Here is a 27202-nt window from a genome sequence, read left to right on the forward strand (position 1 = left end):
TTTTGATGAGTCTTTTGCTCCGGTAGCTAGAATGGAAGCAATTAGATTGCTTCTTGCCTATGCTGCCCATAAGGGCTTTAAAATGTTTCAAATGGATGTAAAATGTGCTTTCCTTAATGGTTTTCTTTATAGAGAAGTGTTTGTTGCACAACCCCCCGGTTTTGAAGATAAAGATTTTCCAAACCATGTTTTCAAACTTTCTAAGGCTCTTTATGGCCTTAGACAAGCTCCAAAAGCTTGGTATGAAAGGCTTAGTGCCTTCTTGTTGGAAAATTAATTTCAAAGGGGTACCACGGATACTACTTTATTTATTAAAGCATCTAATGATGATATTCTCCTAGTTCAAGTTTATGTGGATGACATTGTGTTTGGATCGGCCAACGAGTCCTTGTGTGAAGAGTTTGGAAAACTCATGACTAGTGAGTTTGAAATGAGTTTAATGGGAGAGCTAACTTTCTTTCTTGGCCTCCAAATTAAACAAACTCCTAGTGGTACATTTATTCACCAAGGAAAGTATGCACTAGAACTAATCAAGAAATTTGGCCTAGAAAATTCTAAACCTATGGGAACACCAATGCATCCTAACACTAAACTTGAAAAAGATGATAATGGTAAAGATGTGGACGAGACAAGGTATAGAGGAATGATAGGTTCACTTATGTACCTTACCTCCTCTAGACCGGATATTGTTCAAAGTGTGGGTGTATGTTCAAGATTTCAATGTCACCCAAAAGAATCCCATCTTTCAGCCGTTAAGCGCATCATTATATACATTAAGGGAACTAGTGAGTATGGCTTGTGGTATCCTAAATCTGATGACTTTTGTGCAGTAGGGTTTTGTGATGTTAATTATGCGGGAGATAGAGTGGATAGAAAGAGCACCTCTGGATTGTGTTGCTTCCTTGGAAGCTCACTTAACATGTGGTCAAGCAAAAAACAAGCCACAGTAGCTCTATCCACAGCTGAAGCTAAATATATTTCTGCATTTGCATGTTGTTCACAATTAATTTGGCTAAAAACGCAGTTGGAAGATTACAAATTAAAGATCAATAGTGTTTCGAGGGTTTGCCTGAAACGTGTAGCTCGGTCGTCCGGAGAGGCCCGAGGTGGAGGTTTGGTGACCTGAGCTAGGTATGCAGAACGGTTGGTGGTTGTACCTGCAATGACACTCCGATGCTTAAGTTAGCATGGGTCCAAGCAGATATATGTAGATTTGGAATGAATGCCATACCTGGGTGCTCCAGTGTATTTATAGTAGTTGGCAGTGATCTTCCCTGGATAAGATATTCTTATCTTATCTTATCTTTGGGAGTTTATCTCTATCTTTGTGGAACCGCCTTTTCCAGGCCTTTTCGGCCTTTAGGTTTGGGCTGCGTTCCTTTTGATGGGCCTTCTTTGCTCTTTGTCCGAGGTCCGACCTTTAGGTGTGAGCTTTAGGACAAGGTCGGACCTCTTGCGGATTTACCGAGTTGGAGGACCCCGGTCAGGGTATGAACAGTGCCCCTGCCCGAGTTCGTCCTTTTTTTGGGAGGTCGTGCTCGGGCATAGTAGTCTGTTTTTCAAAATTCAAAATGGCCGTTCCTGCATTTATTGCATTTTACCGTTTTTCCTCGATTTCCGTTCGGGCTCTGTGAAGGCTTTATTTATTGCTCCTTTTCTCCTTTCTGCGTTTGTTCTTTTTATGCCTTCATAAGCGCCGCTTCTTCTTTCCCTTTGTTTTGCTTTCCAGAATCTTTCTTTAAGTTTCCGGCGTTTCCTTTTTGTGCCGTCGTTTTGTTCTTCTTGCTTCGGAGCTCTTTGCCTTCGCTTCTTCTTCCAGGTTTGTTTCCGTGTTTCTTTTTCCTGTGATCATATGCTTCTGCTCTTTGTGTGGCTCTTTGTTTATTTCTTTTTCTTTATGCCTGGGTTGCCCCAAAAGAGGTGCCGCCATTGTTGTTGTTTTTATATGGGGGGTTTCTTTTTTGTTCCCTGGTGTCTTTGTTCTGTGTTGCCCCACTTCTTCGTGAGGTCTTTGTTTCTTGTTTTGCTGAATGGGTTTTCGTGCTTGTCTTCTTTATGTGATTTTTTGCTTGCTGTTGTATTCTTCTTTGTAGGTAAGAATTTTATGTCTCGAAAGGTTCTTCAAGCGATGTCGACTAAAATTCCATGTGGTCTTGATTGGGTAGACCCTCTTCCTCTAAGAGTCCCTACCGTGGTAGATTCTGAGTATTTAGTTAGGTTCCGTAGGCATTGTAGCATATGTGAAAATAGAGAGTCTGAGAGGGATTATGAGCTAGTAGCCCCGGATTCCGAGGAGAGAGTGTGCTTCCCGCCCCTAGATAGTTCCGAGAAGCTTTTCTTTTATGCTTATGATTGTTTTTTCTCTAAGCTGGGCGTCCGACTTCCCTTTACCGATCTGGAGTCCGAGGTGTTATGGTCTTGTAATCTTGCTCCTACGCAGCTCCATCCAAATTCTTGGGCTTTTTTAAAGCTGTTTCAACTCTTGTGTCAGTTCTTGGGCGTTGCTCCCTCTATTTCTCTTTTTTCCTACTTGTTTGTGTTGACGAAGCCAGGGTCGGGTGGAGGGAAGGTATCTTGGGTTTCCTTTAGGGCTAACCAGGGGAGGAAGTTTTGCACCCTGTATGATGAGTCCTTTCATGATTTTAAGAACTTTTATTTCAAGGTCCGGGCTACTGGAGATGTCCGACCCTTCTTTTTAGATGAGAGTGGGGAGCCTTCTTTTCCTCTTTGTTGGCAGGAGAAAGTAGTGTCTACTAAGTATACCCTTGAGAGTCTAGATGAGGTGGAGCAGGCTTTTGTGGGTGTGGTAAGCAGTTTATGGGGTCGGGCGCCTTACTTGGACACGAAGAAAATGTTGGGGGATCCAAGCCTTCTCCGTTCCGAGTTAGGTAGTTCCCGACCCTCCGAGATTATCTTTTTTAGTATTTTGGCTTTGCTTGTTTTTGTTTTGGTGGAACTTCTGTTTTGGTGATTCTTTTCTTTTATTTTTGCAGAGATGTCTTCTCAGGCGGATTCCATGAAGTACCTTCGTCGGACAAAGAAGTCCGTGGCTGCTCGAAATATCGAGGCTGGGGAGGCTTCTACCCGATCTTCTCCGAAGAAGACTACTGTGGGTGTCACTACTTGGTCGAAGACTATTCCGACTCCCCAGTTTCGACCTATAAATCAGGATCCTCCAACCTCTGGACCTGGTAACTCTTCTCCTCCTTCGTCCTCAGGCCCTCCTCCTAAAAAGCAGAAGACCTCTCAAGAGTTTGCGGGCTTTAATGATAAGGATTTTGATGCTCTTGGTTGGGTTGAACAGCATGTCCTCCCTCAGACTTTTATTTCTACTGATGATGTGTCTATTGAGCACCATTTTCAGTATATGGCGCGGAGCTGTGTCCGGATGGCTAGTCTTCATGCCGCTATTGCCCGAGAGTTCAAGAAATCCCCTATTGGTGCGACCAGTTCCCGACTTGAGAAAGCTCAGTCTGAGTTCGAGAGGATTAGTGAACTGAAGGCTGCTAGGATTGTTGAGCTGGAGGCGTCTTTGGAGAAGGAGAAAGCTAAAGCTACCGCGGCTGTGGCGGCAGCGAATGCATCCGAGGAGATGGCGAAGGCGGCGAAGGAGAGTTATACTCGGACATATGCCGAGCTTGTGGAGGCAAAGGAGAGGTTGCAATCCGCTCAGGATGATTTTTACGAGTTAGAAGGACATGTGGCTAAGGGTATGGATGCTATGTTTGAAAATTTGAAAGCTCAGGTCCGGGTTCTTGCTCCTGACCTGGATCTGAGTTTATTCAGTATGGAAAATGTTGTCGTGGAGGGAAAGATTGTTCCTGCTCCCAATGAGGATGAGGTTCCGGTGTCTGACCCCAAAGTTCTGGTTGCGAACCCGACCTTACCTTTGGCCAGGGAGGAGTCTGGTGTGGAGGTTTTAAACCGAGATGACGGTGCTGTCAAGGCTGTCCCGATTTCTGTGGTTCTTCCTCCGCAGCCTTCTACCGATGTGGAGTCCGGAAAGGATCTTGATCCCCTGTAATCCTTTGTCTTTGGTTTTTTGCCCGGCCTGTGGGCTCTTTTTTGGATGGTTTTTACTACCTGTTAATGCTTTTGAACACCTCTTTGCTATTAGCTACTTGTAGTAACTTTTTAGCTTATTATGTGGTGTTTGTTCGTGTTTTGACTTTTAGTTCCGCTTTATGCTTTTTAGTTGTTTTTGGACAACAACCTTTTTAGCTAGCGCTTTTTGGAACTTTGTTTTACCCTTCCCTTTGATTTCGTTTCTTCGCTTGTACTTTTTAGTTGTTTTTGTATAGCAACCTTTTAGTAAGCGTTTTCGAAATCTTTGCTTTCGCCGTTTTAAGGCTTCTTCTCGGATCCGGGCTTTTTCTCGGACCTCGGGGGGGGGGGGCGGTCGAGTTCTTCCCTTCGTTGGGTCCGACCTTGTTGTTGGTCGGCCTTTTAAGTTATTTTTGTAACCTCTTTTATTTGGCTTTTTGAGCCTTTTCAGAGTTGCTTTATAACTTCTCACATTAATCTGAACCTCGTCGCTTTATCTTTGCCGACCTTGTGTGGTCTTTTGGCAATGATTTTTTGCGTTTTGCCGAGCATAAATTAATGCGCCTTGGCGGGATACTTTTCAGGATTTGTTTCATCATGAGGGAGAAGAAGGAGAAGGAAAAGAGAAAAATTCGATTAGTATTAAAAAAAAAGAAAGAATATTTACAGAGTGTTTACCCTTGGCTAGGTCGGGTGCTTTCCTTGTCCGGGTGTCTCATTAAAAAACCCTTGTAGGGAAAAAGAGTACACCTCGGGTTAAGTTTTTCTAGCTGTAGTATCGTTTTAGATTACAGGCGTGCCAGGCCCTGGGCAACTCATTGCCTTCTAGGTCGGATACTTTGTAATAGCCTGTTCCTAAGACTTCTGTTACCTTGTAGGGTCCTTTCCAATTTGCAGCTAGCTTTCCTTCCCCCGACTTTTGTGTTCCGATGTCATTTCGGATCAGAATCAGGTCGTGAATTGAGAAGCTTCGTTTTATTACTTTCTGATTGTATCTGAGGGCCGTTCGCCGTTTTAAGGCTTCTTCTCGGATCCGGGCTTTTTCTCGGACCTCGGGGAGGAGGTCGAGTTCTTCCCTTTGTGCCTGTGGGTTACCTTCTTCGTTGTAGAAGACGACTCTGGGTGACCCTTCATCTATTTCGATAGGAATCATTGCCTCCATCCCGTAAGCTAGTCGGAATGGCGATTCTCCCGTTGTAGAGTGTGGGGTTGTCCGATATGCCCATAGCACCTGGGGGAGCTCCTCGGCCCATGCCCCTTTGGCCTCTTGGAGTCTTCGTTTTAACCCGGCCAAGATGACTTTATTTGCGGCCTCTGCTTGTCCATTGGCTTGTGGGTGCTCGACTGAGGTGAATTGCTGTTTGATCTTTAGTTCGGTCGCCAAGTTCTGAAAACTTGTGTCTGTGAACTGTGTTCCATTGTCTGTGGTGATGGAGTAGGGGACTCCGAACCTTGTGACGATGTTTTTGTATAGGAATTTGCGGCTTTTCTGAGCCGTGATGGTGGCTAAGGGTTCAGCTTCGATCCACTTTGTGAAGTAGTCGATCCCTACTATGAGATATTTGACTTGCCCCGGTCCTTGGGGGAACGGGCCGAGTAGGTCAAGTCCCCATTTTGCGAAGGGCCATGGTGCGGTGACGCTGATAAGGTCTTCAGGTGGTGCTTTGTGAAAATTGGCGTGTTTTTGGCAGGGGGGCATACTTTCACAAATTCCGTTGCATCTCTTTGCAAGGTCGGCCAGTAGAATCCGGCTCAGACTACTTTCTTGGATAATGCTCGAGCTCCGAGGTGGTTCCCACACATGCCTCCGTGGACTTCTTCGAGGACGCTCTTTGTTTCTGAGGTCGGGACACACCTAAGGAGGGGGTTTGAGAATCCTCTTCTGTATAAAATGTCGTGAATTAGTGTATAATTCTGGGCATCTTTCGTGAGTCTTCTAGCTTCCTTCCTTTCGGCGGGGAGAGTTCCCGACTTCAGGTAGTTGAGTATGGGGGTCATCCATCCTTGCTGTTGGTTGGATATGTTTAGCGCTTCTTCCTCTCTTAGCACGGAGGGAAATTGTAAGGTTTCCTGGAGGAGACTTCTGTTGTTGCCTCCGGGCTTGGTGCTGGCAAGCTTTGAGAGGGCGTCTGCCCGGGCGTTTTGTTCCCGAGGTATGTGCTGAATCTGTATTTCTGAAAAGTGGCATAGTTGTGCCTGTGTTTGGTCCAGGTATTTTTTCATAGTGGGGTCTTTGGCCTGGTAGCTTCCATTTACTTGTGATGTGACGACCTGAGAGTCGCTGAAGATCGTGATTTTTTGGGCTCCGACCTCTCCGGCTAGCTTTAGACCTGCTAGTAGGGCCTCGTATTCGGCTTGGTTGTTTGAAGCCTGGAACTCGAATTTTAGGGATAGTTCTATCCGCGTTCCTTGGTCGCTTTCGAGTATAACCCCGGCTCCGCTTCCTGTTTTGTTTGAGGACCCGTCGACATACAGGTTCCACGAGAGTGGGGTTCCAGGGGTCTCAGTGTATTCTGCGATGAAGTCGGCTAGATACTGGGATTTTATGGCAGTCCGGGTTTCATAGTGGAGGTCGAACTCGGACAGCTCCACCGCCCATTGCAGTATTCGTCCCGCCAGGTCTGTTTTTTGGAGGATGTGTCTCATTGGTTGGTTTGTCCAGACTTTGATGGTGTGGGCTTGAAAGTAGGGACGGAGCCTCCGGGCTGTGAACACTAGGGCGTAAGCGAACTTTTCTATCTTCTGATAGTTTAATTCGGCCCCTTGTAATGCCTTGCTTACAAAGTATATGGGGTGTTGTCCTTGGTCATTTTCTCGTATTAACGCTGAAGCGACTGCTCGATTTCCAACCGAGAGGTATAGTACGAGTTCTTCTCCCTTTAGAGGTCGGGTTAGGATTGGTGGCTGCCCGAGGAATTCTTTGAAGTCTTGAAAGGCCTTTTCGCACTCCGGGGTCCATGAGAAGGGTTTCCCTTTCTTTAGGAGTGAGTAGAGAGGTAGTGACCTTATTGCTGATCCCGCCAAGAACCTTGATAGGGCGGCTAGCCTTCCATTCAGTTGTTGTACTTCCTTGACACACGTCGGGCTCTTCATGTTGAGTATTGCTTGGCATTTGTCCGGGTTTGCTTCGATGCCCCTTTGAGTCAGCATGAAGCCTAAGAATTTTCCGGCTTCTGCGGCGAAGGTGCACTTTGTCGGGTTAAGTCTCATGTTGTGTTTTCTGAGGGTGCCGAAAACACTGGTGAGGTCGGTCAGCAAGTTTCTGTCTTCTTGTGTCTTTACCAGCATGTCGTCGACGTACACCTCCAGCTGTAGTCCGATGTGCTCTGAGAACACTTTGTTCATTAGCCTCTGGTAGGTTGCTCCTGCGTTCTTTAGCCCGAAGGGCATTACTACGTAGCAGTAGTTTGCCCTTGGGGTTATGAACGAGGTCTTTTCTTGGTCGGGTCTGTACATTGGGATTTGGTTGTATCCTGAGTATGCGTCCATGAAGGAGAGATATCTATAGCCTGAGGCTGCGTCTACTAATGCATCGATGTTTGGTAGTGGATATGGGTCTTTGGGGCAAGCTTTGTTGAGGTCTGTGTAATCGACGCACATCCTCCATTTTCCGTTGGGCTTTTTTACCAGGACCACGTTTGCGAGCCATAGGGGGTATTTTACCTCCCTAATGAACCCTGCATCTAGCAGTGCTTGTACTTGTTCTTCTATTGCTTGCATGCGCTCGGGTCCGAGCTTCCGGCGCCTTTGTTGGACAGGCCGGGATCCCGGGTAAACCGATAGCTTATGGCACATCAGGTCGGGGCTTATGCCCGGCATGTCGGAGGCTTTCCAGGCGAAGAGGTCGGAATTCTCTCTTAAAAGGGCTATGAGTTCCTCTTTTAGGCCCGTTTCGAGGTTTGCTCCTATGCTTGTTGTTTTTTCAGGTGTGTTCCCAATCTGGACTTTTTCAGTTTCTCCCTCTGGCTGTGGCCGGAGGTCTTCTCGGGATTGAACTCGTCCGAGTTCTATTGTGTTGACCTCTTTCCCTTTTAGGCTCAGGCTTTCGTTGTAGCATCGCCGTGCTAGTTTTTGGTCGCCTTTTAGAGTAGCGATTCCCTTTGTGGTAGGGAACTTCATACAGAGGTGTGGGGTCGAGACTATGGCTGCCAGTCTGTTTAGGGTTGGTCGCCCAATGAGGGCATTGTATGCTGAAGTGACGTCGACTATAATGTAGTCGATGCTTAATGGTTTAGATTGCTCGCCTCTTCCAAAGGTGGTGTGTAGCGAGACGTATCCTAAGGGATGGATCGGAGCGTCCCCTAGTCCAAATAGGTCGGTGGGGTAGGCCTTTAGTTCTTTTTCTTCGAGTCCGAGCTTGTCGAAGGCCGTTTTGAACAGGATATCTGTTGAGCTTCCCTGGTCAATCAGGGTTCGATGTAAGTTGGCGTTTGCTAGGATAATGGTGATTACCATTGGATCGTCGTGTCCGGGAATTATCCCTTGAGCATCTTCTCGGGTGAATGAAATAGTAGGTAATTCGGGCAGGGGACTGTCTTCTCGGACGTGATAGACTTCTTTGAGGTGTCTTTTTCGCGAGGATTTGGATGTTCCTCCGCCTGCAAAACCTCCATTTATCATGTGAACATGTCTTTCAGGGGTTCGTGGGGTTTGTTCGGCCCGATCTCCGTTGTCCCCCCGCCTTCTCTTCCTGGTCTCTTCTCCTTTTTCTGCTATGTATCTGTCGAGTTTTCCTTCTCTGGCTAGCTTTTCTATAACATTTTTTAGGTCGTAGCAGTCGTTAGTAGAATGACCGTAGAGCTTGTGATATTCACAGTACTCGGACCGATCTCTCCCTGCTTTCTTGTGTTTTAGCGGTCGGGGCGGTGGGATCTTTTCGGTGTGGCATACTTCTCTGTAGACGTCTACCAGGGAGACTCGGAGGGGGGTGTAGCTGTGGTACTTCCGTGGCTTGTCTGAGTTGTGCTCTTCTTTCTTTTTCTGTTCTCGATCCCGATCTCGGAGTGGATAGGTTGATTCTTTCCTAGGAGAGCCTCTTAGCTGGGAGGTTTCCTCCATGTTGATATATTTTTCTGCCCGCTCCTGTACCTCGTATAGGGAGGTCGGGTATCGTTTGGATAGGGATTGGCTAAACGGTCCCTCTTTTAGGCCGTTTGCTAGTCCCATGATGGCTGCTTTAGTGGGCAAGTGTTGTATATCCAGGCAGGCCTTGTTGAATCACTCCATGTATTTTCGGAGAGTTTCTTGGTCACCTTGTTTGATCCCGAGCAGACTGGGGGCATGTTTTGCCTTGTCCTTTTGAATAGAGAATCTTGTTAGGAATTTTTTGGTTAGGTCTTCGAAGCTGGTGATTGATCTTGGTGGCAGGTTGTCGAACCACTTCATGGCCGACTTGGTGAGAGTGGTGGGGAAGGCTTTGCACCGAGTCGCGTCGGAGGCGTCGACTAGGTACATTCTGCTTCTGAAGTTGCTGAGGTGATGACTTGGATCGGTGGTGCCGTCGTAGAGGTCCATATCGGGTGGTTTGAAGTTTCGCGGTACCTTCTCCTTCATGATCTCTTGCGTGAAGGGATCATGGTTGTCTTCGGTGGTAGTGCCGTGTTCCGTCCGGTCTTTCAGGTTGGCCTCTATTTTCCGCAGTTTTTCTTCTAATTCTCTGCGCTTTCGAGTTTCCCTTCTCAGATCTTGTTCAGTTTCTTTCTGCTTCTTTATGTCCTCTTCGAGTTGTTTTAGTCGGTCTTGTTGTGCCCGGACTGCTTCTAGAATTTCCGAGCTCTTCTCTCCTTCGGAATTTTGTGGATCCTTGTTTGGGGATGATGTTTTTGGGCGATTCTGTTTGTTTCCTCCTGGAGTATGTGGTGATAGAGGGCTGTCCGGCCGTTCTCCGGTGTCAATTTCGTCCTCTTGTTCAGACGCAGCGTGCTCATCGTTGAGAGGGTTGTCCGCCATGGTAGAGGGATGACTTCCAGGTTCCCCGGCAACGGCGCCAATGTTCCGAGGGTTTGCCTGAAACGTGTAGCTCGGTCGTCCGGAGAGGCCCGAGGTGGAGGTTTGGTGACCTGAGCTAGGTATGCAGAACGGTTGGTGGTTGTACCTGCAATGACACTCCGATGCTTAAGTTAGCATGGGTCCAAGCAGATATATGTAGATTTGGAATGAATGCCATACCTGGGTGCTCCAGTGTATTTATAGTAGTTGGCAGTGATCTTCCCTGGATAAGATATTCTTATCTTATCTTATCTTTGGGAGTTTATCTCTATCTTTGTGGAACCGCCTTTTCCAGGCCTTTTCGGCCTTTAGGTTTGGGCTGCGTTCCTTTTGATGGGCCTTCTTTGCTCTTTGTCCGAGGTCCGACCTTTAGGTGTGAGCTTTAGGACAAGGTCGGACCTCTTGCGGATTTACCGAGTTGGAGGACCCCGGTCAGGGTATGAACAAATAGTATACCCTTGTTTTGTGATAACATGAGTGCTATAAATATTTCAAAAAATCATGTTTTGCACTCAAGAACAAAGCACATTGAGATCAAATATCATTTTATTAGAGAACATGTGCAAAAGGGTACTATTGATATTCAATTTGTAAAATCTAAAGACCAATTTGCTGACATTTTTACAAAACCCGTCTGTGAAGACAGATTCTGTTCACTAAGAAATAGCTTGGGAATGATAGATTTGAGTTCTATTGATAACTTGTGAAATTTGATTCTGTTCAGACTTATCTCGTCGGAAAGCAGGAGATAAAAATCAGAACGTGTGGAATGGGCTTTGATCAAGGGGGAGACTGCGCATAAATTAATTATTATGGGCCCCGCTAAATCTTTTTGACCCCACTCTGACCATTTTGTTAGTTCCTCATTTTATTGAAAATCACAATCTCTTTGTTGTCTCATCAAATCTTGTTGGAAGAGCATGGTGTCAAATCAAATCTTCCCTTTCAACTAATCCCTTGATTCAAGGAAACCACTTTTTCAATTTATTTCAAATAAATGAAAACCACCTTGGTCAATAACCGCCCACCTTGTGCATTAACTCCCTCATATTCTCTTTCCACTCAGCATTTATTGCATCCCTAACCTCCCTCCTCACTCACTCAATTCGGTTCCATTCATCCCTTCATCTTCTACCTATTCATTCTCATTATCATGAAAAAGAAAATCACACCAAGGAAGAGTGAACAGCTTCTATTCTCCCAAAAACCAACCACACCTCAAACTCACACTCACATACACATTCATTCAATTTCATCATCCTCTCCCTCACCTCCTACCAAGCAACCCGAGTCCATGAGGCGAAAAGTGATTGCCCAAAAATCCTCTGGAAGGAGGAAAAGTGGAAAGAACAAGGAACCAAGCATTGAAGAAGAAGAGGAGTCGCACACATCACCTCCTCCCTCATCACCAAAAAGGGCAACACCACCTGCATCTGGAATAAGCTCGCAGAAGACCAAAGGTTTCGTGTTGCACGAGACCAGGGAACCCGCGAACCTTGAATCATTAGACTTCAAGAACAGATTTCACAAACCACACTCTCACTATGATCCATCAAGGTTCTCTACATGTGCATTTTATGAATTCCACTAGGAGGTGTTGGAAAAGCGGCATCTGTGTCCCTCATACTTGGTGAATCTTGACTCTCTGGCTGCCAAAGGGATCAATTTTCACCCTCTGTTTGACAATCTCAAATGGTTTCCACTGCTACACATTCAGAAAATGGTATACCCAGGGTTGGTGAGACAATTCTATGCTAATCTGAGATTGATTGATGGTAGTCTTCACTCCTATGTGAAGCGTGTGCATATCACTCTGAACACTGAGACCATCAGCTCTGCCCTTGGATACACAGATGAAGGACTGAGGGTATACATGACTAACAAGTGGGATGCACAAGTTGGGGTCACATACAAGCAAGCTCTTCAACAAATTTGTGAAAATCTGTCTGGCCTAGATGGCACTATTCCTACCCACAAAGCTCTTGGACCAACCAACTCACTGCTGTACCGAATTATAACTCACATTCTGACCCCTCAGAGTGTTTCACTTAACAGGGTAACTGTATCTGATTCTCTCATAATCTTTGCTCTTGTTACTTCATCTCCTATTTCATTTGGTTACCTTATGATTAGACACATGTGGGAGTCTGTAAAAAGAGTACCAAAAAGGCTAATTTACCTTATGAAATATTTTTCACGTGTATTTTTGAGTATTTTAAGGTAGATTTAACAAATGAGGATGTAGAAAACAAAGTGTCTATGATCAAAGGAGGTGGAGCTGTTAAAGGAACCAAGGGCAAGAAATCCGTACCTTCGGATAGTGACTTTGAGAGTCGGCCAGAATCCTCCAAGGCAACCGAATCAATCAAGAAAATCCTCATTGAATTCTCAAACATGTCTGAGCTAATGGTACAATCCCATAGGGCGGCTCGTAAGCTAGCATATGAAAATGAAAGGGCTTGGATGAGATGCAAGGATAGAGAGAGTCTGATGCTACAAAGCTCTGAGGAGGAGCTGGGAGTTGCTAGTGAGGAAGGCACTGAGGAATCTGACTTTAATCTCTCTGATAATTAAGTACTGTTTTCTTTATGTTTGTTGATATTTGGCATGTTTAGGCTTAATCCAATACTGTGGCAGTTTATTTTGGTACTATAGACAAATGACACTGTGAAACAATCTTGATATTTTGGATATATTTTGCATATTCTGTTCTATATGTCATCTTTTGCAGGTTTCCCTTGATGCCAAAAGGGGAAGAAAGTGCTGAAAATTGAAATTAACAAAATAGGAATGAAATCCTTGTTTAGATTCATGACCTCCCTCGTTTTAAGTTTCAATATCTTGTTATGATTATGTGTTTGATGTTAATAATACATCTGATTGATGCTTGCTATTTTGGATTGATGCTTGCTATTTTGAGTTGATGCTTGAAGCTTTGAAGTTTGTAATTTAATTTTATCTTGGTAAAAGGCTTACTGTGTTGATGATACAATTGACTTACCTTGATAAAATTATTGCTGTTTTGAACCTTTTTTTGGCAGTTCCTTTAAAATGTGATAAAAACATGAAGTTTGAAAATTGCTATGGTTTGAAAGGATCAAGCTTGACTAGAAATATTTTCCTTGCAATAATCACTTTGCTCTGATTTGTTTATTGGAAAATATTTTAAATCTTTTAAAAACAGCTTCAGGTTACATAAATTTTTTGTACAAAATTATTTCTGTATGTGTTTGAGCAGAAAATCAAATTATTGATAACAAATGAGTTTTGATTATCATCTAATTCTGCTCATAAATCAAGTCATTCAACATTTTACATTAAATATGTTGAATAACATTGTTGCCTTAAGCTTGATAAAATTGTTACAGGTTGGAACTTCCCTTGGTAAAGAAAGTATATATTAAGGGGAAGTCATGTGACAATTAGAAAGGGGGAGAAATACAAATCTTCAAAGGGAGTACTCTATACTCTAATTCTTTGATTTCTTTCCATTTCAATTTTAATAATGTTTGTCATCAAGGGGGAGATTGATGAGTTTGGAAAACTCCATTTTTAATTAAGTGATGATCAAACATTATTAATATAATTAATTGCAAAAATTAAGTTTGGATTAAATGTTGATTGAAATAATTTTGCAATGCAGGTTTATATTGGGCCGAACAGAAAAGAAAAATTATTGCAAGCCCAATATGCTTATAAGCATTCAGCCTTGTTGAATGTTTTCTATATCAAGTGGCTGAAGCAATTTGTGATCATTTGGGTCGAAAATTAAATAAAATGATGCAAGCCCAAGTGTGAATTTATTCAGCATTGATTCAAAGATATCCAATGAAGTATGGCTGGATTATTATTCTTGTTATTGGGCCAAAATTGAACCATTATTGCTACAAGCCCAAATTGATAATTGTTGCTACATAATTCAATGCTTGGTCCGAAACCAAGCTTGAAAGAAAGCAAATGTATTGCTTCTAGCTTCCAACGGAATCCATTTCTAGTGGAATTCAAATTTCATTAAAGTGAAGTTAATACATGCATTGGAAACATGAGAGAGATTGTCATTGATATGATTGATGGCATTAAGGCTACACGCTACTCAGGGAATGAAAAGCAACTTCTTTAATTTGTTTAATTCATTTAATTGCTTCTCTTCCAATTGTTTCTTCTCTCTCATTTTTTCTTTCTTCTCTTTCGGTCATTACCCAGCAAACCATAGAAGCCATGACTAGACACCGAAGAGAGGAAGAAGCACGCAAAAAGACCATCACAATGCAAGAAAACATAAAAAATGTAGTGGCTGAGATTCTTATCACTTATGGTAAGATATGGTGATGAGATCTTGGCTTCTTCATACCAAAAATGGTTGAAGAAGATTCGGCCAGCAAGGTTAAGATCCTTGGAGGGATGGCTTGTCTCTGATTCTACTCAACCACCACAGGAAGTAGCTAGAGTGGCTACGTGATGGAAGAGGCAGAGATTAGAGCAGATGAAGCTATCATCATCATGAAGCATCAAGGGTCAGAAATTCATCTTGGAGAGCAAGCCAAGGATGGAGCGCTCGGATTGATGAAGATTGATGACCAAAGAAGGACTAGAAGTAATTGCATGTTGGGTTTTGCATGAGTTATCTCTTTTCTCTCTCTGGCCGAACCGGTTTGCATAGAGAAGAAGAAGTTGGCTTGATATTTTGGCTTCAACTGTGGAGGCTTCCCTTTCTATAAAAAGGGAGAACAGCCACGCTTGAAGTAAGGAGAAAGAAGTTAGAGTGCAAGGCACAGGGTTCTCAGAGCTACCTGAGCTAATAGATTTTCTTCTCCTTCAATGTATTCTGTTTTGTATTTTTTTGTTTAATTTTGTCATGTCTTGAGTCTCATGGAAAAAAGCTAACAGTGAGATTTGTATGAAAAATCCATAGAGCGGAAAAAGGCAGAGAGTGCAAAATTAAAAGAAAAAGCTATAGATGTCTGATGAGCGGATAATTTATACGCTTTTTGGCATTGTTTTTAGTATGTTTTTAGTATGATTTAGTTAGTTTTTAGTATATTTTTATTAGTTTTTAATTAAAATTCACTTTTCTGGACTTTACTATGAGTTTGTGTGTTTTTCTGTGATTTCAGGTATTTTCTGGCTGAAATTGAGGGACCTGAGCAAAAATCTGATTCAGAGACGGAAAAGAACTGCAGATGCTGTTAGATTCTGACCTCCCTGCACTCGAAGTGGATTTTCTGGAGCTACAAAAGCCCAATTGGCGCGCTCTCAATGGCGTTGGAAAGTAGACATCCTGGGCTTTCCAGCAATGTATAATAGTCCATACTTTGCCCGAGATTTGTTGGCCCAAACCGGCGTTGCAAATCAGCTTCAGAAATCCCAGCGTTTAACGCTGGAACTGGCATAAAAATTGGAGTTAAACGCCCAAACTGGCATAAAAGCTGGCGTTTAACTCCAGGAAGAGTCTCTACACGAAAATACTTCAATGCTCAGCCCAAGCACACACCAAGTAGGCCCGGAAGTGGATTTTTCTGTCATTTACTCATTTCTGTAAACCCTAGGTTACTAGTTCACTATTAATAGGATATTTTGACATTGTATCTGTACCTCATGACACTTTACACGTTTCTTTGTGTACCTTTCACGGCATGAGTCTCTAAACCCCATGGTTGGGGGTGAGGAGCTCTGCTGTGTCTTGATGGATTAATGCAATTACTACTATTTTTCATTCAATCATGCTTGCTTCCATTCTAAGATATTACTTGTTCTTAAACCGGATGAATGTGATGATCTGTGACACTCATCATCATTCTCAACTATGAACGTGTGCCTGACAACCACCTCCGTTCTACCTTAGATTAAGTAGATATCTCTTGGATTCTTTAATCAGAATCTTCGTGGTATAAGCTAGAATTGATGGCGGCATTCAAGAGAATCCGGAAGGTCTAAACCTTGTCTGTGGTATTCTGAGTAGGATTCAATGATTGAATGACTGTGACGAGCTTCAAACTCCTGAGGGCTGGGCGTTAGTGACAGACGCAAAAGAATCACTGGATTCTATTCCAGCCTGATTGAGAACCGACAGATGGATAGCCGTGCCGTGACAGGGTGCGTTGAACATTTCCACTGAGAGGATGGGAGGTAGCCACTGACAATGGTGAAACCCTTGCATACAGCTTGCCATGGAAGGAGCCTTGCGTGCTTGAAGAAGAAGACAGTAGGAAAGCAGAGATTCAGAAGACAGAGCATCTCCAAAGCCTCAACCTATTCTCCATTACTGCAAAACAAGTACTTATTTCATGTTCTTTTGCTTTTCAGCATCAATCCTGATAATTTCTGATATCCTGACTAAGAGTTACAAGATAACTATAGCTTGCTTCAAGCCGACAATCTCCGTGGGATCGACCCTTACTCACGTAAGGTATTACTTGGACGACCCAGTGCACTTGCTGGTTAGTTGTGCGGGATTGCAAAGTGTGATTGCAATTTTGTGCACCAATGTCCTTAGAGTTCCTTTGTACATCTGTGTTGTGTATCATGATTCTGTGGGAATCACCTTGTAAGTTGGGTTAGCACTTTACAGTCTATAATCAAGAAGATTATAGTGAAATTCCATCATTGTTGTGATGGAAACTGAATGTAGGCTGCACTGCACTTAGCAGCTGAACCAGAATATATCTGGGTGTAATTTTCTCTCTCTTCTACTCCATTTCTGTTTTCTACTGCACAGGAGCTAAAACTAAAAAATATCTCGTGCCAAGTGACGAGACAAAAATAAAAGTCTCATGGCTAGAAACGAGACAAAGATAAAAAAGTCTCCAGAAGTCGCTTCAAAGACCAGCAAGTGTTAATAAGCAAAAAGGGGCTAAGATTCAACCCCCCTTCTCTTAGCCACTGAAAACCATCACTTATCTTCCTTTGTAAATGCTGAAAAATATGAAGGATGATAAGTATGACATATAGCAATGAGTTCTTGTTAGAGTATTCTCTTTAAGTACAGCAACAAAATGAGAGCTTTCCCAATAAATGAAACAAAAGAATGCAAATTTTCTTGCATTCTTTTTGGCATATCAGTTTAACTAGTTAATGTTGCTGTTTGTAAGGAAAAGGAAATTTAGGCATGTATGAGTTATTTAATTGTGCTAGCATGTGAAAGCATGTGAAATATGAAGATTAGAGAATTACTTGGTAAGTAGTCAGTAACCTTTTATTCAAAAAGGTTGATGCCATCGACTTTAATGGTGGGGATGTGAGAAATTTTGGCCCAAATTTGATGATTCCTGTTCTTTCAATGTTCTCCCAACAAACCACGGATATGAATTTGAAATGATGACAAAGAGGAAGACAGCTTTTCTCCTGCCATATTCCTCAGATTGGAACAGTATGAAAGGAGTAAATGTTTGAGGGAGGTGAGGGGTAGAAGCTGGTTGCACTCCAATGTCTTCATATTTGGAAAGCAATAGAGATGCAAAGTGGTAAGGGAGGGAAGATGAGGTAGTGAACCTTTCTCAGGGTATGACTTGGGGCCCTCAAAGCCACCATAAATGGTAAGACGAGTGAGGGTGTGGAAGTTTCCCATCCCTGATAACCCTCTCACTTGTTTCTTGCAATTTCCCACAAGAAGCTGATTCAAGTTAGGCGGTAAACCACCCTCCGGCAACCTACAAAGGTTTGAGCAACCTTTTATATCAAGAGACTCTAAACATGGGAGAAGACTATTCATGTGAGACCGAAATGCCTCCAACTTGACACAATCTGTGACTTTAAGATGAGTCAAGTTGGGTGCATCTAGTCCTTCTCCTGCAAATGACACTAATTCGGGGCAGCCGACCATGGTGAGACATTGAAGAGCAGATATGAAACCGACTGAAACTGATTTCAGATTCTTACACTGTTGTATCTTAAGAATCTTGAGATTGGGAAAGGCATCCAAGGAGAATGAGGTCAGTGAATCGCAGCTGTTTTCTATTTGTAGCTCTACCAAATCATACTTGTGCTGCTGCTGTTGCTCTGGGAATTCCTGGCTGCTGCAACCACTGATTTTTATCTTTTGCAAAGATTTGGGAAAACAATTGTCAGCAAAGGATACAGTAGAGCAATAATATGAGATGTGTACTTCTTGGAGACAACTTAGATGGCTAATGCTGATTACCTTAAATTCAGACTTACATCCCTTGATTGATAAAGTATCCCTATCAAGTTGCATATCTAGAGACCTTCCATCACGATCTTCCTGTATTTTCAGTTTGCAAACATTGGAAACATCAGACATAGAAGAAACAATTCTCAAGATTACCTGATTACGCATCTCTCCCTTTAACATTGGGCAATCTCTTATTTCAAGCTTCCTGAGCTGAGGAAAAGTTTTTGAGTCAGGTAAGTGCCACTCCTCCCAACTTGCCATATCCACAAATGCCAATGTTTCAAGTGAGGGAAATGGTGTAATACACAAAGAAGAATGATGGCCTTTGTTCTTGTAAAACTCCATGCCAACACTCTTCAGCTGATCAAAACCTTGAATGTACAGGACATTAAGAGAAGGCAGCTCTCCAAGTGAAGGAAGCATGCATCAAATCTTGCAATCCCACAGACCTACAATTGTCATGTTTTGGTAAGAAGAATCCGCAACCCAATTTGGAAATATTGTACCATTGTATCCCTTCAATTTGCTTATTCCTCTAGGCATTTCTTGCAAGCAAGTTTCCCTAATATCAAGGAGCAGTAAATTCACAAGATTATGCATGCCACTAGGCAACATGGTCAACTCAGTACAATGATACAATATTAATGTTTATAGATTATACAAGTTGCACAACGATTCTGGTAGTGCCTCAATACTTGTCCCAGAGAGATTCAAGTAGCGCAGATGGATCAATTCTCCTATTGAATTAGGCAACACATTGAGTTTATGAAAGGATAAAGCTCTCAAGTATTTACACTTTGATAATATGTCACATATTGCTGTTTCAATGTTGAATTCATGATACCAGATTTGGTCATTAAACAATAATAATGTCCTCAAAGATTCTACTTTAGAACGAGAATTATAAAGTTTTAAGCTACAATAACGTAAAATTCCACACAAATGCCGAGTCTGAATCATTATCTCCTCCTCTTCAAGATCTTCTAAGTTGCAATAGAAACCTCTAGCAAGGTATATTGCCAAGTCATGCAACAGATCGTGCATCACAAAAGAATCGTCATGACCTTCAATCTTTGTGAAAAATAATCTGGAAGTTAGTTCATCAAAACACTCAGTACCAACTTCTTCTAAAGTTTATTCTGCAACAAATTTTGGCAGTTGCTCCATCCTGGTTCATTCACTAGGTTGGTATATTCTGTTTCGTAATCATCAATATGCTTGGTATGTTTCATGGTTGGCCGTAGTAAATTTGTGTACTTAATGTCTTCGGGTTTTTTCAATTTGGTTGCAGATAGTGAAGAAATTATAGGCCTTCAATATTTTGAACAAGAGGAAGGAACATGAAATACAATGTTTCTCTTGCTTCTTTTGGACTTATTTTCTTAATAATTCGATTTCAAGGTAGCATGACTTACTACTGATGTAAAGAAAAGAATCAGAACTGTGTTTCTTTGTGTTGTTGCTTGTCAAAAGTTTTGCAGTGTCATATTTTGGATTTTTTTCTTGATTGTTTACTCTTTACAATATAATGAAGGTTCTCTGGTCTTACTCTTGTATATAAGTAAGCACGTGATGTTTGACTCATCTTAGGGGACAAGTTGAGAGAGAATTTAGGGTAGAAGTAGAAGCTATTGGTCGTGTGCGGCACAAGAATCTTGTTAGATTGCTTGGATACTGTGTTGAGGGGCGTACAGGTATTAACTCTTGACATTTCATTTGGAAAAATTAAAGCTAAAAAGTTCAAGACTAGTAAGATTTTAAGTATTGATATGTTTCTCAGGATGTTTGTGTATGAATATGTTGACAATGGGAATCTGGACCAGTGGCTGCATGGGGATGTTGATTCTGTAAGCCCTCTGACTTGGGATATCCGGATGAACATCATCTTGGGAACGGATAATTTCCTCTCCCACCACAATTTAGGATTCATTGTATACTCATATTCATTATTACTAAAATTCAAAATTGTGATGTCCTTTTGCTTTATAAGACAAAAGTAGCTCAACGGTTGAATAAAAACTAAAAAGTATTAATATTTTCAAGTTGTTCAAACTGTAGTATCAAACTACCTTTGTCTCATTCTGGTCCATCATAACTTATGGCCCCATCATAAATTAAGTGCTTGTCATTTTGTGAGTGTAGTTGTTATGAGCATTAGACCCAGAGTAAAATGTGTATGATTTATTTTTTTTTTGTCTTTATTTTATTCTTTATGTATTTATTATGTACTAATCATTCTACTGCTATGTAACTTGGATCGAATATTGAATGTGAGTCATCTTATACAAAGAGTGGTAAATAAATACACATGAAGAACAAGAAAAACAAATATTATACACTATCATTAATGCTAGGTCTACCATCCAGCTATCTTGATAGAAGAAATATCATTGCATCATCATCATCATTGCCTAATTCATAGTTGGATGCTTGTGGGAATTGCTCTTGCTGGCTGGCTAATCAAATATTAAATGTAGCTGTAACTTTTTTGTCATTTTGGCTATGATTGCTCAAATGGTGGAACAAGCAATTTAAGTAAGAAAGTGGATCGTTATTTGATCATTTAGGGAATTAGGATCCACAATCAATGCAAAACTTGCCACTCCAGAATTTACCAATTTGTCCTTATAAGCTAGACAATCGGCACTAATTAGTAGCTTGATCATGAATGTCTTTTTGGGACATCCTTTTTCTTTGTCTCTTGCTGCCTTTTTCTTAGTTAGTTATGATTTAATGTCTAAACCACTCTCTTTAGTCCTATACAGCTTTTCACTCCGGTGATTGACATTAATTGCCTTGCATCTATAAAATAAGGTTGTTCCTGCATCCAAGAATAAATATTTTTCTCATTATTGTCACTCTTGGATCTTGATCAGCCAATTAAATTCTTGTTTAAAGAATTTTAAATAGTTTTTCCTAATGAACTGAATTTTGTTTTGGAAGAGGATGATTCTTCTCTTTCATTTATTCAAGGCAACTTGTGTAAATGCCAAGAGAATAGTTTCTGTGTACACCTATGAAAACCTTTTAAGATAATTAATAGTGGGTGCATTATTTTCAATATTCTTGAGTTTAGTACAGTCAAATTGAATTGCTTTTAGTTTTCTTTAATTCTTTTCTTTCTCTTATAAAAAAAAGAGAGATAAACATTAAGCTACTAGTTATATAGAATGCACCTCAATATAATTTTCATAGGCAAGATATTTAACATTGTAAAATGATCGTTCATGGTGGGAATAAACTAAACCTGTCAAAGGCATAATATGGAAGCATCAATACCAGCAAATAATTGAAGAGAAGACAAAACAACAGAACACCAAATTTTAACGTGGGAAAAAACCTCTCAATGTGAGAGGGAAAAAAAATACACGGGAAGGTAAAAATATTCACTATTTTCCAAATAAAGCTACAAGCAAGTCTCAAAACTTATAAGCACTACTACTTATAAGTGCAGAACTCTTGTCCAAGAACATAACCACATAAACTAAATGGTGAAATCAATGATACAATAGATAGCCGTTGTTTTCGAACTTTTTGGGTAGAGAGCACGGATAGCGATCACACCTCAAAGTTGAAGGACTATGATAAGAACCTGCTTGATAAATACACAATGATGTGTTCAACATTGTTGCATTCCTTTTTAGCTTCAAAAACATAACCGAAAGGGACAAATTCAGCTTGAGAAAAGATTGACATCAAAATAATAATACCACAATGCAAAATTTTGACAAATGTACTTACATGCTCACCAAGTTGCGATTCCCACAGAAGCTGCCTAATGCGCATTTAAATATGTGAAACCAGAAAGAAAGCAAATCCTCTAGCACAACATTTATCTATCCCTTGATGCCTCTGGAAAATCTATTTGAGTTGGTATCCATAAGAAATGATATGAGATAGAGCAGCTTCAAAGATCAATACCTCTGGATCCATCGAGTTTATGTTACCTTCATGAAGAGTTTAGCTGCAACTCTTCTTCTTGTAGCGTCTGCCGGGCAAAGGACAGTGTTGAATTTGAAATAGTAACAGAGAGAAAGGAAGCTTTTCTCCTGCCATATTCTCCAACCTGAAGTAAATTGCAGAGAGGAATAGAGTAACTATACCAACCTGAAGCTAAAACAGAAATCACTTCTTTTGATTGAATGAAGGTAATGTAAATATGGTTTGAATTTATATAAAGATTATGTGCTGAAAGGGACAACTTAATCATACTCAATCAAGCCTCTTCATATATGCATTGTATTGACCATTGCAGGCAGCTAACTATCCACAACATTTTAGCTTTCAAGTTTTCCTCTCCTTTTCTGTAATTGACACTGTTTCGGTTTCAGAATATTTGACCTTGTCTACTCAAGTGACAGCAAGGGTATTCCCATGTTTCTGTATTGCTGCTTATTCCTCAATGTATCTCATGCAGAGCTCATAGGCTTTCTCCTGACACACTAATACACAAATTAATATTATTTCAAGACTAGGAGTTTGTCATCAGAAAAACCAAACACAGTTATCATTCTATAGTCTTTCAGTTCTTTTTATTTTCTACACTTTTTTGTGAAATGCATAGTAGTGCAGTAATGTTGGATCATTGTTTAGATTTTAGGATGAGCAGTGAAATGATATTTAACAAACATAAATGCCACCAAAAAGAATTGATACATTTTTTAACAGGAAGGCTAATATTTAAGAAAGAGAACATATAAATTTTACAATATCAATACTTGTAGATAGTTCTTCTACTTTAATGAATGACGAAGAAAGTGAGATATAACCTTCAAAAGTTCAAAGGGTTACATCTCATGACTTTAACCTTAACTTTTTGGAACGAGATCTTGAAAAGGGGCTTTAAATTTGGCAATATCCCCAAAACCAGAGAGATGAGATTAGACGAGCTTATCTTAAGTGGAGTCTATATCAAAAATATTTTGAGAATTATTTTTTATTAGACCTTCCAAAATTTTGTTTCAAGTTCCACCACTGGTGCAGCCAATCCTTCTCCTGCAAATGACACTAATTCAAGGCATTCATAGATGGAGATACGTTGAAGAGCAGCGTGTGGTGCCTCTCACGTTGACACTGATTCCAGATTCCTACACCATGATATCTCCAGATGAGTCAAGTTGGGTGCAGCCCGTCCTTCTCCTGCAAATGAAACTAATTTGGAGCACTCAATTATTTTGAGACGTTGAAGAGCAGTGTGTGGTGCCTCTGACATTGACACTGATTCCAGATTCCTACACAATGATATCTGGAGATTCTTGAGATTGGGAAAGACATCCAACGACAAGGAGGTCAGTGAATCACAGCTCTCTTGTATTTGTAAGATTTGGGAAAACAATTGCCCAAAAAGGATTAGGTTTAATATTTTTCTAATATTGACTAATATTTTGAACGAATATTTTATTTTCATACGGATAAAATATAAATTTCAATTTACATTTTATAGTTCAATTGAAGGAGTTTTTTTTGGTGAAAAAAGTATATTCATGACCTCCAAATTCTAGGTATAGTTTAAAATTATAAAAAATTATAGGGATAAATTTATAATATTCATGACCTCCAAGGTTTTTTGTCAGTACACAAATCAGACCCAGAATTTTCAGTACCTTCAATCAGACGGTCCGATTTCTCTTGGACAGCCATCATACGCCAATGAATCACCATACACCCCCATAACTCAGATATATACCCTTCCTTTCATCATATTAAAAATAAAAAGTTCTCTGTTTGTGTTCTGCTTTAGTTCAAAAAGACCAAAAAAAATTTTGGAACATAATTTTAATTTAACTTTTCTATGATCATTAAAACAAACAATAAAAATTAAATCAAGAATGAATTATAGCTATAAAAATAAAATATTTTAAATTGGTCTTTTAAGCTCTTCAATAATATACTTTTTCCACCAAATATATGTCCCTTAATTGAATAATTCACAAGAGTTTAGTTTGTAAAATTTAGTAAAGATTTTTTTGTGACTAAATTTAGTAAGGGTTTAAATAGTTATATAATATATATATATATATATATATATATATATATATATTATTGTCGACTGATTGGTGTGAGAGAAACAGAAGAAGTGCCTCCTCAAAACCCTAACTCGTCAAACCTTCTTCCTCTCGCCGCTGCCACTACTACTACTTGGACCTTCAAGCGTTTCCAAATCTTCTCGAGAGACCAAATCTCCACCGCAACTATGGCCACTTCCGCCGCTGCGCCGCGCCAGCTCTCTCAGAAGGAGCAAGACATCCAGATGATGCTTGCGGCTGAGGTGCATTTGGGAACCAAAAACTGCGACTTCCAGATGGAACGCTATGTCTTCAAACGCCGCAATGATGGTAAAACACTCTTCTTTTGATAATTTTTTCTTATTTTCTCGGTTACATTTTGGTTGTGAATATGAATATGATTGAAGCGTGTGTCGATTGTGGTGAATTTGAAGGGCATTTTGATTTTGTAACGTTATATCTTGGGTTTATTCTGATATTCGTTTGCTCATATTAAATACACAGAGATCTGTGTAGAAATTTATTTATTTATTGTGTCTATATATTCCTTGCTCATTTGTGAATTTTCTTTTCGGTTTATTTATTTATCTTTTTGTGTCTATGGGGTTCTGTTTTTTGTTATGTGCTTTTTATTAGCTTGTTATAAGCGGGTAACTTCTGTTCCAAAATTGATCAAACCTTAAGATGCCTATAATCATTCTAATTCAGTAATATATATACAAAAGTACACGTGAAAGAGTTTGGGGTGGATAAAAATACAGGCTATGATTTATAAATATAAAAGTACACCAAAGATTGTTTTCCATGGACAAAAGTACACATTAAAGATTGTAAATATCAAACCTTACCAACAGTATGACACTTTTGTCTATCGAAAACAATATCTGAAGAATACTTTTGTTTTCACGAATCTTTAGTAGGTATTTTTGTCCATCCCAAACTCTTTTATGTGTACTTTTGTCAATTTACTCTTCTTTCGTTTGTACATTGTACTGAACAAAGAATGCATTTTATCTTTTTGTTGATTTTTAGTATTTCCTGTTACCAGGTATTTACATAATTAACCTTGGCAAGACATGGGAGAAGCTCCAACTTGCTGCTAGGATTATTGTTGCCATCGAGAATCCGCAGGACATCATTGTTCAGTCTGCTAGGCCATATGGTCAGAGGGCAGTCTTGAAATTTGCCCAATACACCGGTGCAAATGCAATTGCTGGAAGGCACACTCCTGGAACATTCACTAATCAGATGCAGACATCCTATAACGAGCCTCGCCTTCTTATTCTGACTGATCCAAGGACTGATCATCAGGTACCGCATTAGATGTTCAAAGAGTTTTTTGGTTGTGTTGAGGATGTAATGTTGTATATGTAACATGTTTTCACTTTTAACATCCAATGTTTTCATGGGGCTTTGAAATTCTGCTATCAGTTGATCTCATTTTTGTTTTTCCATTTTTGTGCAGCCCATTAAGGAAGGTGCTCTTGGAAATATTCCAACAATTGCCTTTTGCGATACTGATTCTCCAATGCGGTATGTTGATGTTGGCATTCCTGCCAATAATAAAGGGAAGCACAGTATTGGTTGTCTTTTTTGGCTATTAGCAAGGATGGTTTTGCAGATGAGGGGTATTATTCGTCCAGGGCTTAAATGGGATGTGATGGTAAAAACTTATTTCTGCTCTTATGAATGTAACTATTGTTACTTTGCACTTGATTCAGAACAAGTTTTCTTTCAGTACGTGCAAGCGTCTAGAAATTCATATTTTCTTGTAAGATAGTAATATTATTCTTTGGTATCCTTCCAATATTAGATAATTTATGTCAACTTTTCATGTGTAGGTGGATCTATTCTTCTATAGAGAACCTGAAGAGGCCAAGCAACAAGAGGAGGAGGAAGCACCAGCTGCCCCAGAATATGCCATTCAAGACTTTGGTGCTGCTGGCATTGCCGGTTTCCCCACAGCTGATGGTGAATGGACGGCTGTCACAGTACAACCCTGGCCCGAGGCAGTTCCACAACAACCTATTGCAGCTGCGCCTGCTGATTGGGCCCCAGATACTTGTAAGAATAATTTATTCAACTTTGGATCTGTGGTTATATGCTAGTCATTTGTGTGATTTAATTTCAGTTTGATTGGTTGTATTGTCATTCTCTTTACGCCCGTATTTGTTCTCCCTCCTTTTTCCTAATAAATTGGATGCGCAATAGTTGCTGCATCAAGCTTTTAATGTGTTCTTGTGTTTCAAAGGTTCTCCCTCGAAATGGTAGAAACTCTTGCAGCTTTAACATAGTCTTGTTAAAAAAATATAAGATCACAATTTGTTTGACCTAAGTTCTTTTTATAGCTGCAGCTGCAGGTGATTGGGAACCGGTTCCAGCTCCTCAGCCTTCCGTTCCGGCACCCGGAGCTGTTGCTCCCACTAGTTGGGAATAGGATGAGTATGGGATTTTCTTTTGTTTAGGATAGATGCATCATTACCTGTAGGTTTGATATTTAAATTTTGATTTAGCATACTGATACTTGGTTTGTTTCAACAATTTAATTGTTCCGTTGCGACCGCTAATGGTACTGAAGTTTGCTGAGACAAAAGAATATGTCGGGATAACCTTACAAGATCACATTTTGCATATTGACCTATTATCTCAATTTTTCGGATGCCCCATCCTTAATTGAAATTCAAACTTACTATGTAAGAATAAAATTTAAAACTGTTCATACTATGGACAATAATCCATCATTTAATCACTGTAAGAAAATGTCGCATATCTAATCAATTTACAACGACATGCAATGGAAAAAGTACAATATATAAAGCATGTTCGTGATTATATTAATATTCCCTTTCATCCATTAAGGTAAGATTTCTTGTTTACTTGCATCAGATACAAATGTTACGTTGAATAGTGTATCCTTCTAGGGTTTCAAGGGTTTGTATAAAAATGATCTATATAAGAAATATAGAAAATTAATTTTTAACATTTTGTGACTAAATTTTTATATAGTTAATATTAATAAATTTTTTATTATAAAATA

General features: G+C 40.5%; 2 protein-coding genes across 3 annotated transcripts; one reads left to right on the plus strand and one right to left on the minus strand.

Annotated features, from left to right (window-relative positions):
- Nucleotides 1-17305: 17305 nt before the first annotated feature.
- On the minus strand, nt 17306-18775 carry LOC140176631 (putative disease resistance protein At3g14460). The gene is made up of 4 exons (XM_072208165.1): nt 18610-18775; nt 18314-18531; nt 18170-18250; nt 17306-18064 (listed from the first exon to the last, which is right to left on the minus strand). Exons 1-4 carry the CDS (start codon nt 18773-18775, stop codon nt 17306-17308), a joined length of 1224 nt encoding a protein of 407 aa, XP_072064266.1.
- Nucleotides 18776-24198: 5423 nt separating this feature from the next.
- Nucleotides 24199-26758, plus strand: LOC112740044 (small ribosomal subunit protein uS2). Of its 2 annotated transcripts, none has more exons than XM_025788996.3 (5): nt 24199-24495; nt 25214-25476; nt 25631-25828; nt 26007-26229; nt 26520-26758. In XM_025788996.3, exons 1-5 carry the CDS (start codon nt 24354-24356, stop codon nt 26600-26602), a joined length of 909 nt encoding a protein of 302 aa, XP_025644781.1. In that variant the 5' UTR covers nt 24199-24353; the 3' UTR covers nt 26603-26758. The 2 variants fall into 2 exon arrangements, with proteins under 2 accessions (XP_025644781.1, XP_025644782.1); XM_025788997.3 differs by having other exon boundaries at nt 24203-24495; nt 26514-26758.
- The last annotated feature ends 444 nt before the right edge of the window (nt 26759-27202 follow it).

The sequence above is a fragment of the Arachis hypogaea genome, chromosome 2 (genome assembly GCF_003086295.3).
Source record: "Arachis hypogaea cultivar Tifrunner chromosome 2, arahy.Tifrunner.gnm2.J5K5, whole genome shotgun sequence".
NCBI classification, from domain to species: domain Eukaryota; kingdom Viridiplantae; phylum Streptophyta; class Magnoliopsida; order Fabales; family Fabaceae; genus Arachis; species Arachis hypogaea.

Coding starts and splice junctions, on each gene's coding strand:
- LOC112740044 (XM_025788997.3), top strand. CDS start 24,354: ATGGCCACTTCCGCCGCTGCGCCGCGCCAGCTCTCTCAGAAGGAGCAA. Junction 25,477..25,630: donor ATCCAAGGACTGATCATCAG/GTACCGCATTAG, acceptor ATTTTTGTGCAG/CCCATTAAGGAAGGTGCTCT. Junction 26,230..26,513: donor TGATTGGGCCCCAGATACTT/GTAAGAATAATT, acceptor TTCTTTTTATAG/CTGCAGCTGCAGGTGATTGG.
- LOC140176631 (XM_072208165.1), bottom strand. CDS start 18,775: ATGTTGCCTAGTGGCATGCATAATCTTGTGAATTTACTGCTCCTTGAT. Junction 18,532..18,609: donor CCAAAACATGACAATTGTAG/GTCTGTGGGATT, acceptor TGTACATTCAAG/GTTTTGATCAGCTGAAGAGT. Junction 18,251..18,313: donor AGGGAGAGATGCGTAATCAG/GTAATCTTGAGA, acceptor CTGAAAATACAG/GAAGATCGTGATGGAAGGTC.